Here is a 15,909-nt window from a genome sequence, read left to right as displayed (position 1 = left end):
ATATAGGAATCCATATATCACACCCTCACTGTATAATTTCTCTACCAAAAGTAGGTGAGATATAAGACACTTGTGTATATTTTTTTTTATAACGGGTGGGCCTAGGCCAGCAATATCTGGCCAGGCTGCTTGATCTAATTAGAAAAACCTAACCAGGTCATACACAAGGGCCGGAACTGGAGTTAAAAAAATCCATCTGAGCTTGACCTAGTGGCATCTAAGTCATGGCGCTGCTAATAAGATGAGTAGGTATAAAACAGAACTAGCAATATGCAAATTTACATAGTACAACCACCTCACAAAAACCATCTCAACGAGGACAGTAAAATTGTTTATCCACTACGTCTGTCTAAAGTTCAACTTCACCAAAACTTGGTAGAGGCAGCCTATATAACTACAAAATACAAACCATGAATGATGAATCCAAGGAAACAGAGCTTCAACATTATATTTCTCAGCCTTTTTCCTCTCCACTTTCGTTTATCCTAGACCAGCACACAAGCTCTATACAGCAATTTCCTCTTCTTCGTCAAAGCTCAAATTCAATGTTTGTAGCTTGAATCCTGAACTCTGTATGGTCTCAACCAAACTGGAAGCCACCCCAGTAGCTTGTACTGTTGTTTGTTTTGTCAACTGGAAAAACAAACAAAAAATGCTTCACATAACAACCTAAATGTATCTCACAGAATCAAAAACACCCAAAAGCGATAAGATGCGATCAAAGCACATAGGAAAATAAGTAAAATCAAGCAACATCCAAAAACATAAGTTGTGAACAAAGCAAAGTAGGTGGCAAATTGAGTAAGATGAAGCATTCAGCAGCTGATAAACTTTACTTCTAATGGATTACATATATTTTGCTATTTGTTACTACCCAGTTAAGAAAGTTTCTTTTATACGCACCTCAACAGTTGCAATACCCTCGACAACTTCAACTTTCAAGTTGGTAATACCTTGAGTTTCCTGTGACAGAATGCATGAATGAGCAACAAATTATGAACACCAATCCAACATTGATTCACAATTTCAACATCCACATATCTAAAAATAAAAATGTACCTCTAAGGCTTTGGTTACTGAAGGGATAGCGGCGTCACTCATTGTTCCATCTGCCTTGAAATATTATGCAACAGAAATGTCACATTTAATACTAAAGCTAAAAACTTGTCATTAACAAATTTCCTCATAATCAGAAAACAAAGAAGCATATGTATAAATTGCTAAATTTCATAAATAAAAAAAGAACAACAATTTCATGGAAATTTGCAGCGCATGAATAACATGGACTCCAGAAAACGTAAAGATACGGAATTTAAACACAAAGTTGCAAACTTGGGCAAAATTGGTAGCTGGGTACCTGAAAGAGCATGGTTAGAGTGTCGGAGGGCGAAACGGGGACCGAAACGGGCTGTTCCTGTTGCTCGCTGCTGGCTGGTTGTTCTTGTTTTTGCTCTTCTCCTTCAACTGGAATTAGGGTTTCCTCTTCGACTGCCCTTATAATTGTGGGTATACGGGACCTCTGGTCCTTGTGCGTTAAACGCTGGAAAGAGGTGGAAACGTTGCGGAACGAAAGTGTTGGAGAAGGAATGGGAATTGCAAGGGAATGGGAACGATTGGGTGTACGGAGCGATGCCAGAGGTGAGAATGCTGAGACTGAAACCGCAGCCATTTGTTTTGGGTGAGTTTTATCTTTCAATCTTTCTGACTTCTCTGTTCTCCCACCAAAGCAATATCCAGCCACTGGTCTGAGAAGAACAGGTGTAGTTAGTTTGTGAGAGATGATGCAAAGCGCATTAAACTGGGCCTTTTGGGCCTTTTGCTCCCTATCCATTTACAGAGCCATATTTGTCTTTCAAGTTTTGAAATTAATCAGAGCCGTCCATTTGATTTTCTTCTTCTCATCAACCATTATTACATGTGTAAATTAACAAGCAACTTAGTCTGAATGCAGATTCTCTAAACCAATTTTAACAGCTGGAAATTACAAAGTTTGGGTTTCAAAATGATCACTGAGAATTTAACACAGACCAGAGTTGAAAATTAGGAATTGGGATGTACATATTAAGGAGCTCTTGCTCCATTAGAAATTCAAAAGCAGTGCATTTCAATACATGTTAAACAACAGAATCTGAAAGCATATGTTTGGTTCCAATTCTCTCAGCCTACAAAACAATGTCTCCCTTCCCATCATTTGAGCTTACTTCCCGTTCCAATCCACTTCAACATGTCCATCTGTTCAAGCATAAGATCCATGCAGTTCTCATAAATGGAAAACCAAGTATAGACTATGAAAATCACAAGAATTCAACAGAGCTGGCACTGACCTTGAAGATTTATTGCTCGGTTTGCTTGAACATCAGCGTCAGAATTGTAATCCTGCAGCAATAGCAGATCATCTCATTCTGGGGCCACCGTAGCAGATTTTGATAAAATTACCGTTGTCCAATTAACAGAATCAAACAGAGTTCAATTTTTTATCCATTCTCATACTCTCATCAAATTAAGTTCTTGGAGTCTTGAAGATTTATTATACAATTATTACATACAAAAATTTCTTCCAAAACACAACTGTACATACCCTAAGAACATGATTGATATCAAATGACGTAAACTTTTCCTTGAGCTCCCTGGCCACTTGGCACAGCTCAGCCATATTCTCATTTTTGGTTTTCCAGAGACCCTGAATCTGTTACATCATAGAGCTTGTAAGACTTAATAAAAAATAAAAAAAATGAAATGAATTTTCAAGGATACAGGTAACAAAAGGAAGGGAAAGGGAAAGACTGCAAAAACTCAAGTGCCGTAACATATACGAACCTGCATGCAGACAAGTTTAGAGTCTCCTTTAACACGAATGTGTTCAAATCCTTTTTCAAGAGCATATTTCAATCCCAAAATTACAGCTCGATATTCAGCAACGTTATTTGTTGCAATGCCCACCCCTTCACGTAACCGGTAGACCTATAAAACCCCATGTTATAAATGAACGGTTAACAGCTACATTTGACAAGAAAATATGCCCTAAAAGAACCACAATTATCTCAATGAACTGCATACAGCGCTTCCATCTTCAGCTCGTAGCACAGCTCCTGCACCAGATTGTCCAGGATTTCCTTTTGAAGCACCATCGAACTCAAGTATACAGGAATGCTGGAAAAAGACATAGATCAGGCATAAATATGTAACTTTACTTCACATACCCATAACAATGAGATTAGACGGATAGATAGACGTAACATAACATATCAGTGGTTGTGAGAACTAGAAACTTACACCACTAGAAGGAGCTGCTAGAGTTTCAATAGGATTATCAGATTTGAAATGCTTCCTCTGAGAGGTTGGGAATGAAGTAGTCCCAACCATACCCTGCAATCTCTTTGGTGGAGAGTAGTCCTTGACAGCTGATTCTACTGTAGAAGAATCTGGCTGCCGGAATGTATGAACATGCACAATTAGACAATCAGTAATCAAATATATTATGCACGTTATATATCAGTGGTTGTGAGAAACAGAAACTTACACCACTATAAGAAACAGATAGAGTTTCAATATGATCATCGGATTTGAAATGCCTTCTCTGAGTCTGAGAGGTTGGGAATGAAGTAGACCCAGCCATCTCCTGAAATCTATTTGGTGCTGAGTCATTGACAGCTGATTCTACTATAGAAGAATCGGGCTGCTGAAAAGTTTATAAACATGCACAATTAGACAATCAGTAACTAAATATAAGATCGTCTATGATACAAAAACTATTTTCATGAGCCTTTTTAAAACATGACATCAACAAACCAGGTAAGGGCAAGCAGCAAGTATTCCAAAAAGATCATCTTTCACATCATTGGCACGGATAGTATAAGAAGCATTCTTAAGCCCATGCGAGACAAGGTACTCCTCAGCCTCCCTAGGCAAACCGTGGCCTTTGAACACACTTATAGAAGGATTGCATACCTAAAAAGAAAACAAACCTCATAAATATTCTGAAGCATTTTCCAGTAGCACGAAAATAGAAGCAAAAAACCCCTCGTTCCCAATGAGCTAGCAACAGATGGGCACATATACAACCTAATGGAAGCTAATTTTACTCTTAACGTTTGTGGACACGAAAGCTACAATTAGAGATTCGCAATTAGGGAAGGTAGCCTACCACTAGAAAGCACAAACTTTTTTCAGAATGTACACCACAACCAATCAATGTAGGAAGAAATTTCAGTTGCATATAAGAAATTAGTCTTAAGTTTCAGTATTAACATTGTCCATGAGAAAAATGATAAAAGAACAATAAAGGGAACGGTTATTCTAACACAATCAAGAAAACCCAATAGAAAATTAAGCTTGGTGCTCCAAAGATTGATCAAGAATGGGCCAAAACCAGAGAAGAATCAAGCTCAAATGTTATAACATAGATAATAAGGTGGTAAAAATTTACCGAAGAACCGGCTTGGTTTTGGCAATCCCTTAGGTTTTTATATACTCCAATGATATCCCCCTTCCGAACCACATAAAAAGCATCACCCTCTTCTTGCGCCATTGAAGCTTCAGTGTCTAACTTTCAAGACCCAGCACTGCAAATATAAGAGGAAAGCCAAAATGTTAAAGTAAACCGAATTTTTAGTATCTGCAAATGACGACAATGAAACCCTAGTATTTAAAAGGATATAAATAGTGACTCTGGAGCTTGAAGATCCTACCTTGTAGCTATTGAAATTTGAAATTCGAATGAGAGAAACGTCAGGTCAAGTGAGTGCCCAGTGGTCTGTGACTAAAGTGAATTTACTCAAATGCTACACGTTGCCATCAATGGCCCTTGGCATGAGGTCGACTGATGGAATGAATCCCAGAGAATGTGCTTTTTCTTACGATATGTTGGGCATTTGGCCCGCCAACCATAACCTTACCCGTGAGCCAGCCCGTTTGGCACACAAAAAATGAGTCCCAGCCAGAGCTGTGGCACCTAGGCCTGACTCTTACGGCCCAATCATTCTATTTTCCTTTTTTTTTTCTTTGATAATTTTATTTTGACTAACTTACAAAGATAATTTTCAACCACTAATGTCCTTTATTCGACACTGCAATGGGGTTTGCCACAACTAAATATGGAATTATCACAAATATATATAATTTCCGTATTCATGTGAATCGATCTTGAGATTTTTGAACCAAATATAATTAACAACTACCACAAGACAAAATACTAGTTGGTTTTTTTGGTAATTCTGAACATGTTAAATGCTCTCATTCATTTAGATAGAGACATGTAACATGTCTGCATATGATAGCCTTAATTTTCCTAATTCAGATTCCATCTGTATGACAAAAGCATCCTTTGTTTTCTCCTTGATTGCTTGTGCCTTCCTACACTTGTGTCTACATCTAACAGCTAACACATGACTGAGAAACCATGTGATATTTTATCCAGGGCTGTCACTTGACTGTTTGGTATTGTTCCATTCACAGTAGTGACATGGAGGAATGTAAAAGTACAAGATTTTTCTTTACTGGGATGGGATCCTCAATATTGTACGCTGATGACATATAATCATTGCAGAATGAACATCTTCACTGGTAGCTTATAATTTAAGCAACAAAAGTTTGATGAAATCCGATCCCAGTGTGCGGTGCCGGGGTTTATGTAACAAATTAAGTCTCTTTCAAGTTTTGTGTGATCTATAGTACAAGTTTGGTTTGTTCTGTTTCTTGGTTGTGTTGATGTGGGTTTTGTATGTCTTTTTAGTTTTTACCTTTGGTGAAAGGCTAACAATGGTACTGAGTTCATATATGATGTGCTGCTTGAGATAGATTGAGAAGGAACCATCATATTAGAAAAATAACAATGAAAAAATAGCTGAGTTGTTTATACTGATTGTCATTACTTCATACACTGAAGACATATACCATTGTACAATTAACTCAATTCTTATATCTTACCCATGACCTTCTTTCTAACAAATGGGAAATGTTTCTACATGTAAAAGAATTCAACTTTGAACACCAAGAGCTGCAAATCTGTCCTTAAGGTTCAACATGGCTGTCAAAAATAACTATGGGGAAATTGCACTTTTGTTTTGTTTTAGGGTTTTAGCCCATCTGCTCACCTATCAAGTCTAACCCTACAGCAAGAAATGACAGCCCTTGGAAAAGCAAGAAATAGAAGTGAACTCCATGTGCTGATAAGAAGCTTCTGGCTGATGCCGTGAGTAGCAGAAAAGCAAGCGCAAGCTCCTTCCTGTAGATCCCATTTTTTTTCTTCTTCTTGGGGATGGGGGCTACTTCTTGTTCCTTGAGTTTACTTAACAATTCCAAACCAGACTCAGAGTTCCTCCTTAGGATCTTCTCTTCATTTGAAGACAGTGATTCCCTCTCAGCAAGGGCTAACAAATCTGATTCAGATGATCTTCCAGTCTTCTTCGTCACCACCCACTCATAAGAACTTCCCAGCTGAAATAGCCCAGAAACCATGGCATTGAACTTTGTGACAGACATTGTGTTCTCGAACAGTAGGTATGGAACCAAGAAAGGGAAAGATTTTAGGGATGGAAGAATGTTTAGGAAGGACATGAAAATGGGGATATAACAAATTACCCAAAGAGGCAGTTCAGCCTCAGGCAAGAACATGGTCAATGGAAGTATGATACAGAACAATGTGAATGAGTAAAAGGGAAGAATCAGCTTCCTCAAAAGAAAGAAAAGAAATATCAAGTTGCTCTTCTTCCACATTGATATCTGCACAAATTTAATTTCAAAAAGTTAAAAAAACAACATACAAACTTATAATTTAACAATTTTAGAAGTAATCAAAGAAAGTTCATTAATTAAGGGAAAACCTTGGAAGTTAAGATAGCAGGAAGACACAATCTGAAGAGCTGCATAGGACCCGAATGCCAGCGGTGCTGTTGCTTCTTGTAAGTTTCATAAGACTCAGGTAATTCACAAAGGACTCTGACATCATTAAGGAAGATAAATTTCCATCCATTCAAGTGTGCTCGAACGGCAATGTCCATATCCTCAACTGTTGTTCTCTCTAGCCAGCCTCCTGATTCTTCCAAAGCCTTAATTCTCCAAACTCCTGCAGTTCCATTAAATCCGAAGAAATTGAGGAAGGCACCATTGACTTGCTGTTCCACTTCAAAATGGAAGCACAAGTTGATGTTTTGGAGCCTTGTAAGTAAGTTCTCATCCTTGTTCACAAAGGACCAGCGAGCCTGGACAAGTCCCAATTCAGGATTTCCCTGTGACGAACCGCAGGATCGTTAGTCTCAGGTCATTACAAAGATTAATTAAGAAAGTTTGCATCTTTGATTGAATATATATAATAATCACCTTGAAATGAGGAATGGTCAGCTTAAGGAAATCAGGGTTGGGCTGGAAATCAGCATCAAATATTGCCACAAACTCATAGTCTTTGACATAATCACAACCCATGGCTGATTTAAGGTTGCCTGCTTTGTAACCAGTTCTGATCAACCGATGTCTGTAGATTATGTTGACACCTTTCTGGTTCCATGTTGAGACTTCGTCTTTGATTAAAAGCTGTAAATTCCTATCATCCGAGTCATCTAAAACTTGAATTAAAAGTCTGTCTCTTGGCCAATCCATCTTACAAGCAGATTCAATTGCTTGCTCGTACACCTACATGATAAGAAGGTAATATTACAACAGAACCCCAAGAAGCTAAGAAAATTTAAAGCAATCCCCAGAAAGGTAAATGTAGGGATAAGCAAAAGTCAATTGGCAACAGACAGAGAAAGAGACGGTGAGAAGAAGTAAATTTAGTGAGCTAGTTTGCTCTGTTACCTCTCTCTCATTGCACATGGGGATCTGTAGAAGGACCATTGGGACAGTAGAAGAATCTTCAATGTCATATGCATCTGCTGCTACTGTGGGCTTTATCTTCTTGTATTTGATCCAGAAACATCCAAGACACAGAACCAGTCGATCAAGAGATTGAATCAGAAATAGTACAATGCAGAATTTAGAGAGAATTATAGCCACAGGAGCAATATAGTCAACCCTGAACGCCGACCAGGTCATATAGGACCACTGCACCACACCCTGAACCTCCCAAGGCTGAATCAGATTCAAATTCCAGTTTTTGAAATGGGCAATGACTTCAATGACCAGAGCTACAATTGACAAACCAAGAAAAGCTTTGATGAATCTATACAACCTTCCTCTGCTTTTGGGCTCTTCATCACTCATGTCAGATAAGGCAATGCGTTTTTTAAGTGAAACAAACATGGCCCTGAATGCCATTGGCAGCCATGAAAGGCAAGCAAATATTCTATTAACTTTGAGAAGAAGAACCCATGTGAATTGCTTGGTGCTCACTGCCTTTTGTTTCTCAAGAAACACAGATGAATCCAAGCCATTAACCTTTAGTTCAGAGCTGTCAGGCTTCTCGATTGTAATTACGACTGAGTTTGGAGCCATTTCTTGGAAATTCAATTCCACAGGAAACAGAGGAAGCAAATGCTAAAGCGTGATCAGGGTATTAGATATGAGACTTGTACAGCATACTAGAAGAGAAAACAACACAGAGAACCCATGAAAGTAGTATACTTTGACGCACTTTCCACTGAAATCTGGGTTCTTTGAAGGTTTGGAATGTAAAGACAGGCAGGGTTTTATTGAGAGAGAGAGAGAGAGAGAGAGAGAGAGAGAGAGAGTGAACTCACTCTTCTGTGCTGCTGTGAACAATTAATGAAGGAGGAGAAGAAATATAAATTCCTTTTTTTGGGTACTGCTCTGTGGTAAGAATTGGAAGGTCCAGGGCCAGCTTCATAATAATATATTTCCTAATTAGCTAATGATCAGTTTCAGTAAATGAAGCCTGGTCAAAGTAAATGGGCATCCAAATCTTGATCCATTCAAATAATTATGAGGAACAATCAGGTCTTGACATGCATCATCAATCTTGGGTTGTCTGGTTACTGATCAAGAATTTTAAAGTGACAACCAGGTTACAGCCAGATGGCAGATGTACCTGTCTTCTAACCTTGAGCACCACTTGCGGAGAAGTTTCGGTTTCTCTTTTTGGGTTTTAACTAAGACTGGTTTATTACTCATTAGCCCTCTCCTCTGTGATGTTGTGCTACTGCCACTAAGTCAGATCTAGTAGCTTGTCTAATTAAACTCGGACTTTTGGTTGAAATATGTGCACCGCTGCCTGCTTGGTTGTTTAACTAATTAATTAGTCAATTAGTTGTAATGTAAACATCAGAAAAATAAACAACCCAAAACACCAACAAAGTCCAGATGTTCATACTATGGGAAACATATTTTCCCATCCTCGAAAATCTTATTTCATTTTCATGATTAAATCTTAGGGAATTTTAGTCATTTATCGGGTTGTGCATGATTCTCTCCGAATAATATTTACCTGACACTAGAGAATATTTACCTATATTCGATATCATAATTGCTTTGTTTTGTTTGTACTATTGTAGTTTTTGTAAGGATGTAAAACCTTCAATAATATCCAAATTCCAGTTTCCGGAGTCGTTGTCAATGCACGTACTGGGAAGGTCGGAAGGATGCGTATAAATAAAGGCAAAACTTGCAGAGTTAAAAAAATGATATAAGTCAAAGCACGCGCACGTTAATGCGTTATGCTTGGACCGCATAGGAGGCTGCGACCATCTGATTTATATTATTCCAGGATATTCCACAATTACGAAACGCAACTTTTGGGTTTCAGAGACTTCTATCCTGCAGTATTTTACTCAAGTGATGATGGAATACGTCATTATTTTACCTGCTTTTCATTTCATGCATGCAAAATTTGAGGGTAGACTAGAGTCAAAGAGAACTATGATGGATCTTGTATAACCATGTAATTTGTAAATCATGTTGATCGTTAACTCTTATAATGTAAACGAGTGAGATCAGTGATGCAATGTAGATTAAGCTAATTGATAAAGGCACTTAGTCGGCCCTTTGTATTCAAGTTTGTGCTAATAAACAAAAGGGTGGATACATGAAATTAATACAGGTGATTTCTTGTTGGGTTGAATTGGATGAAATTAATTTTAAGAAAGGGTAGGGAACTACATATAATATATATTAAGGAAACATGCTGCACATCATCATCTATTAGCTGCTAATTAATGAAAAAAAATATGTTCGATTCAAATCAAAGGGAAAACGGGAATATAATTTATTCTTTTATATATGTGACCTAATGGATCCTTGAAATTGTTAGCTTATAAAAAACACAATCGAAGTATAGTATGGTTAAATATATTGCAGAGGGAGGTCTCATTTATAAGGTTTCTGGTGGGAACTTAGCGGCCATGTGAGCCAAAACATCTGCAGGCCTGACCTCTCTCTGGGTACAAGGTTTTTTTCTCTTTTCTTTTCTTGGGTCAACCTTTTTCTGGCCTGCGGAAGCAGTTGCTCACCAGAGTTTAAAACAACCCCAGTCCTCAAGTTGAAGGCATCAGTTAAAACAGTTATTTTCCCACGTGTGGGAAGCTACCCATAAATGCTCATGTTAATGTTTGTCTCTTCTCCAAGTATTTTTTACTAGCTGGTGCACAAAATAAAAATAACATTTTTGTAAATCTCGTATAGAGCGTGCAGAGAGACTAATTGTATATATTGATAAACTTAATTATGAAAAACTACAAAATGGGGATGGGGCTTGCAATTTATGTGGGTTGGATAAGAATGTGCATTTGTAGCAGCTAAGAAAATACAAACCCAAACCGAAAATCTCAAGCAGTAGTAGAGAGGATATGGCAGATGGAAAATAATATGAACCTCAAAACGATTTTGTCTTGGGCGTTTGACAGAGTCACATGTCACATGTGTGTTAAATTGAATGGTGCCCTACTAGAAAGAAAGTCCCATGTGATGAGCTACACCCTGGACATTGCTGTACACGTCAGTCAATATACTATATGATAATATTATTAAATATCCCCACCGTAGCTGAAATTGAACGAGCATTTATATTATTAATTTTCTATATAACATAAGGTATGGAACTTTCATGTGCCCACATTATTATATCTTTTTTTTTTGGCCTTTTTCCCTACGTTGCATGGCATTAACCATTGACCTAATTAATTAACAAACAAATGTATCACACAGGTATGAGCCGACACAGTAAATCTATACCAAAGTTAGGAAAGGGAGTAGGTTTTATCACACATCTTGCCAAGGTCTTATTGGTTTCGAATATGAAATCACTTTATCGGACTAAACCCTGTTAGCTTTATAAGTGTTAAGTTAAGAAGCTAGTCAATTAACAAAAGGGTATTAGTTAATACGAGTGTGCCTGACCAAAAAGACAACCCTCATCTCCATAGAACTGGTGAAGCAACATGCAACTTGAAGGTTGGCGAAGACAGAGACAAACAATCACGAGGAAGGGTCACGATTAAAAGGTTGCATTTGGTAGACAGAGAAATGGAAAGGTCGCCATGGACTGACCCAATAACAATGTCGATGTGAGAGTGTCTGTTTGGTAAAACGTCCAATTTCAAAAATCAATCACCAGATATTACACATATAGATTTGATTCCATCGCCCCATGTAGAGATCAGCACGAATCCAGGATCACCATATATTGTGATCAGATTTTTAAGTCGATCTTGCGAAACCTAGCAAATTAGCAATCTCATGTTAATCAATATTTAAGCTAGCCTTCAATAATAGAGTCAGAAATCCTAATAAGATTCCTTGGAGTTTCCTCAATCCATAGTGTGTGGGATTTTTCCGCATTATTAGTCAATATCTCTTTTTCCTTGCATTGGACTTTGCGCGTACATCAGTTGCATCTTTTCGGCTATAGAAATCGAACCTAGGACCTAGAGTGTAAGTATAAATGATTTTAACCACTTAAGTTACAAGCTTCTTACAAATCTCGTTCTTTAAACTAACTGAACGATGTCAAATTATGTAAACAATACATATGATTGATGTATTCATTAATAAATATGATCAAAATTCGAACCCAAGATTTCCCAAGTCCCTTTTTGGGGTTTTGTTTCAATGGTCTTTGAACAGACCCAACAGACTTTTTAAATTTGGAGCGCCTTCTTGGACCACCTTTAAAGGTAAACAAAAACAAAATAAAAAAAGACCGGGCTGGGCCGATTCAGTCAATTTAAGTTGGGCTCATTTGTGATTCGTACTGTGATGTTCTTGCCCATTTAATACTTTAACCAAATAGGAAAATACGAATAAAAAAGCAAAAAAGAGTGAGGCGGTGGTTGTTGATGCATGAATGATATGATTACGATATAATTGTGAAAGGCATGCAAAAGCTTACCACATCAGATGAAGCAGTGCCGTGTCTAACTAATAATAACAATAAATAGATAGACACCTCCATCTGTCATTTTCAAATCAAACAACCCCAACCCCAATTTCCATCCCCAGTTCATAATTTCAATCTCAAACACGCACTTCCCTCCCCTTTTTCTTTCAACAAACAACAGAAGAAGAAGGTACAGCAAAGAAAAATGAAACGTCTTGTAATGTAATATGATTAAGATTTTAGGAGAAATACTTTCTACAATGGTCCCAGCTCATAACGCTTTTTCACGTGTCATTATGTTATTGGTTGATGATATCAAAATAATGTTATTTCAAGTAAGTTTTTATAGAATTCAGGACCATGCATTAAGTATATATGGCCCCTCTAATTAATATCATATATAAATAAATCATGCGTCATCATTATGCAATATGATTTTGTTTTTGTTTTTGTTTTTTTTAAGAAATTCTATGATTGCATTCATAATTCAGCTAAAAAAGTCATTAGCCATAAATGGCTAATACAAACTAGCCACAAAATAGCCATTACAATAACGGAGTGGTCTAATATCAAAATTAAGGCAATCTAGTGCGTCTCCACTAACGATCAAGTAGGATCGAAGAAACTCTAGCATAGGAATCCCAACTAAGATTGCAAACTTAGAATAATAAAAAATAGATAAAGCTTGAAAAAATCAAGCCATAACAATACAAATAAAACTCCCATAAAAGAGAGATGAAAAGCTCTCACAAAGGAGAGATGAAAAACTCTCACAAAAGGAGATGTGAAAATACACAGAGAACTCAAGGAGTCTCTGCAACTTATTCCAAGCGTAAAGAAATTGCAAAAAGATGGTGGTGGAGATCCGACTCAAAATGTAAGTGAAGATCCGATGAGCCGCAGCAGCCTATAATGGATGGATAAAAATCATAACAAAACTAAGACAAATAGGGAAAACCCTTTGTCTCTGAAAATGGGGAAAGAGGTGAAAGGCGGAAGAGAAGAGGGGAGAGGGGGGAAGAACAATAGCTTCCTCCCCCCTCAAAGTGGAAAAGGCTCTAAGAGTATTTTTTTGGGAGAAAGGGGCTAGGATTTTTTTGGGAGGATTGAATTATGCAATATGATTTTGTTTGGTTGCACGAATATGCAAACCTATGACCTTGCCCTTTCTAATGCTTTGACTCTTAATCCTTAAGGAAACTAAAATTATTTCCTTTCTAAATTCTCATCCTCTTTTTTTTGTTATAAATAATTGATTGCTAGGAAAGGAATTCTCATCCTCTTGATTGATTATTCTTCTTCACCCTATCAGATAGGTCATAACCAGAAGACGCAACTATTGGACCACCACACATAAATTTGTGTTATAATTATTACCAACCAGACCAGCAGAATGCATTTACATTTCTGCAGGGTGGGTTTTATTTATTTTTTTATTTTTTTCAATGACTTCGGTGCCTGCCAACTGTGAACCAAATCTTATTGGACAGCAATTTCCTGAAAGAAACAAAAATTTCAAAGCCGGCCTCTGAAATCCAGAACATTCCGGCTTTATATATTTATTGGTTAGGTGTCTGTGTCTATGCATCAGATTAAGAAAGTTGGGGCATAAAGTAAATGCCGTAAGCAGGTTTTGTAGGCCAACCATATACTATTATCTATATTGTCAGCTGCAACAGGTTCCGACAGTTACGTTTTGTAATCAACTTAATCATGGTAGTACGAGGTGAAATCTATGTTACTTTCTCACGGTAAAACATGAACGACTGATCTTAGTAAAATTTTATAAATAATTGACGACCTTATGATTTATACGGGCCACAGTAAGGAGGTACGAATTTGACACAAATGTCAAATTGAAGAGGCATTATTAAGTTGTATGCATGTAACTTGTACGATGAAATCTCAATATTATGTCACGAATGAAATGATAAATATAGACATTTACGTCCACATACGTGCATTTTCTTAATTTTGGAATTATTATGATTTTATTAGACGGGTCGTATTCGTAACAAATAGGGCACACATGATGTGGCCATCAATCGTCGAATTGCTAATGGCTGTCCAAGTCCTACTCCCCGTCTCCTTTTATAACTTACAATCAACTACCAACCATTCTAAATTGTATATTTTTCCTGTGCGTGTAAGTTTGTTGAGCTTTTCAAATAAAAACAATTATTTCCCGGTCAGTATCAAATGTAATGTCTGGTTTGTTTTTTCGCAAAACGTTGCTTTCAAATATCACTTTGGAAAAAGCTTTTTAAAACCCTAGAGAGAACGCACCCAAACAAACCAGTCGTTTTCGTTGCCCATCAGCATCAAAGACTCGCAAAGGGGTTCTGGATGACATCGGAATGGGGTTTTCTGAAAACTGCTTAATATGTGCAACAAGCAAACTCTAATCTACATCACTGGATGGATGGTGGGAAAACGACAAGCCATGTGGAGCGGGGATGACTCTGGTGTGCCATTATTCTTGCTAAAGTTGGTTGAGGCTGACCAATCAGGATAAAAGAATCTCCAAAGTATGAAAACCTTTTTGCCGCTGTGATCGATGGACCAGATGTAGGGAGATGGACGGCCCTAATTGCTTGATGATCGTGATTGTTATGTCAATCACCATCTGCTGGGCTGTACACGAACATGTTACAGATGTTATGTCTTCCACTTGACAACATGTGTGCATGCTTTGATGATCGAAGTTTGATCTCCCACTCCTCATTGCTGACAAAGATAACTCTCGGGGCTGTTCTTAAGACTTTCTTTGATAGTTCATCGAATTAAGCTTGGTAAAATAAAAGATTAAAAGTGATTTGGGTTAAAATCCCACTTTTTATGGAACTAACTACTAAATATATGATACCTTAACAAAAGACACCATAATTAGTGTCCTATTAACACTCAAATCATATTTTTCTCCAAAACACTAATAACGAATCAGACAAACAAAATCCAATACATTGCCACTACAAATTCGACACAACAAACCCAACTTATTCATCAATTCTTAAAATACTCATTAACGGTTTAAACAACAAAATCCAATATAATGCCACCAAGGATGATTTGACTACAATGTTACCACTCAAAACTTAGCATGTAGGATATAATTTCCTTCAGTTTTCTCAATTAAAGCTTAATTACAAACTATTTATTGGATATTTGAATATCAAAATTGTAAAAACTTATTTGTTAGTTGTTATGTGCAATATCAATAAAAGATACTAGCTTTAAATGACATTAATTTATGTTGATATATTTGATTATGTAGCCCATAAAATAGTGTTTGAAACTTCTATCGAAGAGCTTTTCATCTTTATTTTGTGAGAGTATTATTTGTATTGTTATGATGTGGTTTTTTAAGCTTTATCTATCTTATATTATTATGAGCTTGCAATCTTAGTTGGGATGCTATTCTAGAGTTTCTTTGATATCGCGTCATCGTTAGCGGACGCATACTAGATTGTCTTAATTTTGATGTTAGACCGCTTCGTTATTATAATGACCCTTTATGACTAGTTTGTATTGACTATTTGTGGTTAGTGATTTTTTAAGCTGAATTATAAATGCAATTATATAATTTATTGAAAAGAAAAACGAATAGATTAGAAAGTTTTTTTATATTTTTAAATCATGCCATAAAT

General features: G+C 37.0%; 3 protein-coding genes across 4 annotated transcripts; all 3 read right to left on the bottom strand.

Annotated features, from left to right (window-relative positions):
• Positions 1 to 231: 231 nt before the first annotated feature.
• Positions 232 to 1,794, bottom strand: LOC103329905 (Heavy metal transport/detoxification superfamily protein). The gene is made up of 4 exons (XM_008232432.3): positions 1,358 to 1,794; positions 1,060 to 1,113; positions 904 to 963; positions 232 to 633 (listed from the first exon to the last, which is right to left on the bottom strand). Exons 1-4 carry the CDS (start codon positions 1,667 to 1,669, stop codon positions 505 to 507), a joined length of 555 nt encoding a protein of 184 aa, XP_008230654.2. The 5' UTR covers positions 1,670 to 1,794; the 3' UTR covers positions 232 to 504.
• A 142-nt stretch (positions 1,795 to 1,936) lies between these two features.
• On the bottom strand, positions 1,937 to 4,830 carry LOC103329904 (uncharacterized). 2 transcript variants are annotated; one of them, XM_008232431.3, is made up of 10 exons: positions 4,689 to 4,830; positions 4,427 to 4,562; positions 3,790 to 3,948; positions 3,521 to 3,679; positions 3,274 to 3,426; positions 3,058 to 3,150; positions 2,818 to 2,961; positions 2,579 to 2,686; positions 2,325 to 2,376; positions 1,937 to 2,232 (listed from the first exon to the last, which is right to left on the bottom strand). In XM_008232431.3, the coding sequence occupies exons 2-10, from the start codon at positions 4,526 to 4,528 to the stop codon at positions 2,198 to 2,200; spliced, it is 1,005 nt and encodes a 334-aa protein (XP_008230653.2). In that variant the 5' UTR covers positions 4,529 to 4,562; positions 4,689 to 4,830; the 3' UTR covers positions 1,937 to 2,197. The 2 variants fall into 2 exon arrangements, with proteins under 2 accessions (XP_008230653.2, XP_088905936.1); XM_089049810.1 differs by having other exon boundaries at positions 3,521 to 3,676.
• Positions 4,831 to 5,795: 965 nt separating this feature from the next.
• CSLC04 (Cellulose-synthase-like C4) lies at positions 5,796 to 8,954 on the bottom strand. The gene is made up of 4 exons (XM_008232430.3): positions 7,792 to 8,954; positions 7,318 to 7,626; positions 6,822 to 7,226; positions 5,796 to 6,720 (listed from the first exon to the last, which is right to left on the bottom strand). The coding sequence occupies exons 1-4, from the start codon at positions 8,425 to 8,427 to the stop codon at positions 6,076 to 6,078; spliced, it is 1,995 nt and encodes a 664-aa protein (XP_008230652.2). The 5' UTR covers positions 8,428 to 8,954; the 3' UTR covers positions 5,796 to 6,075.
• Between the last annotated feature and the right edge of the window lie 6,955 nt (positions 8,955 to 15,909).

This window comes from Prunus mume, linkage group LG4 (assembly GCF_029339155.1).
Source record: "Prunus mume cultivar Tortuosa linkage group LG4, ASM2933915v1, whole genome shotgun sequence".
Lineage (NCBI taxonomy): Eukaryota > Viridiplantae > Streptophyta > Magnoliopsida > Rosales > Rosaceae > Prunus > Prunus mume.
This window is presented reverse-complemented; position numbering and strand designations above follow the sequence as displayed.

Bases quoted from the DNA above. Each gene is read 5' to 3' on its own strand.
- LOC103329905 (XM_008232432.3), bottom strand. From the start codon at position 1,669: ATGGCTGCGGTTTCAGTCTCAGCATTCTCACCTCTGGCATCGCTCCGT. The intron at 964-1,059 runs GTACATTTTTAT...ATTCTGTCACAG, and splicing joins CAGTAACCAAAGCCTTAGAG to GAAACTCAAGGTATTACCAA. The intron at 634-903 runs GTGCGTATAAAA...TTGTTTTTCCAG, and splicing joins AGGGTATTGCAACTGTTGAG to TTGACAAAACAAACAACAGT.
- LOC103329904 (XM_008232431.3), bottom strand. From the start codon at position 4,528: ATGGCGCAAGAAGAGGGTGATGCTTTTTATGTGGTTCGGAAGGGGGAT. The intron at 2,962-3,057 runs GTATGCAGTTCA...GGGGTTTTATAG, and splicing joins GAGCTGAAGATGGAAGCGCT to GTCTACCGGTTACGTGAAGG. The intron at 2,233-2,324 runs GTCAGTGCCAGC...ATGCTTGAACAG, and splicing joins CCGAGCAATAAATCTTCAAG to ATGGACATGTTGAAGTGGAT.
- CSLC04 (XM_008232430.3), bottom strand. From the start codon at position 8,427: ATGGCTCCAAACTCAGTCGTAATTACAATCGAGAAGCCTGACAGCTCT. The intron at 7,627-7,791 runs GTAACAGAGCAA...CTTATCATGTAG, and splicing joins CCATGTGCAATGAGAGAGAG to GTGTACGAGCAAGCAATTGA. The intron at 6,721-6,821 runs GTTTTCCCTTAA...AAATTTGTGCAG, and splicing joins CTGCTATCTTAACTTCCAAG to ATATCAATGTGGAAGAAGAG.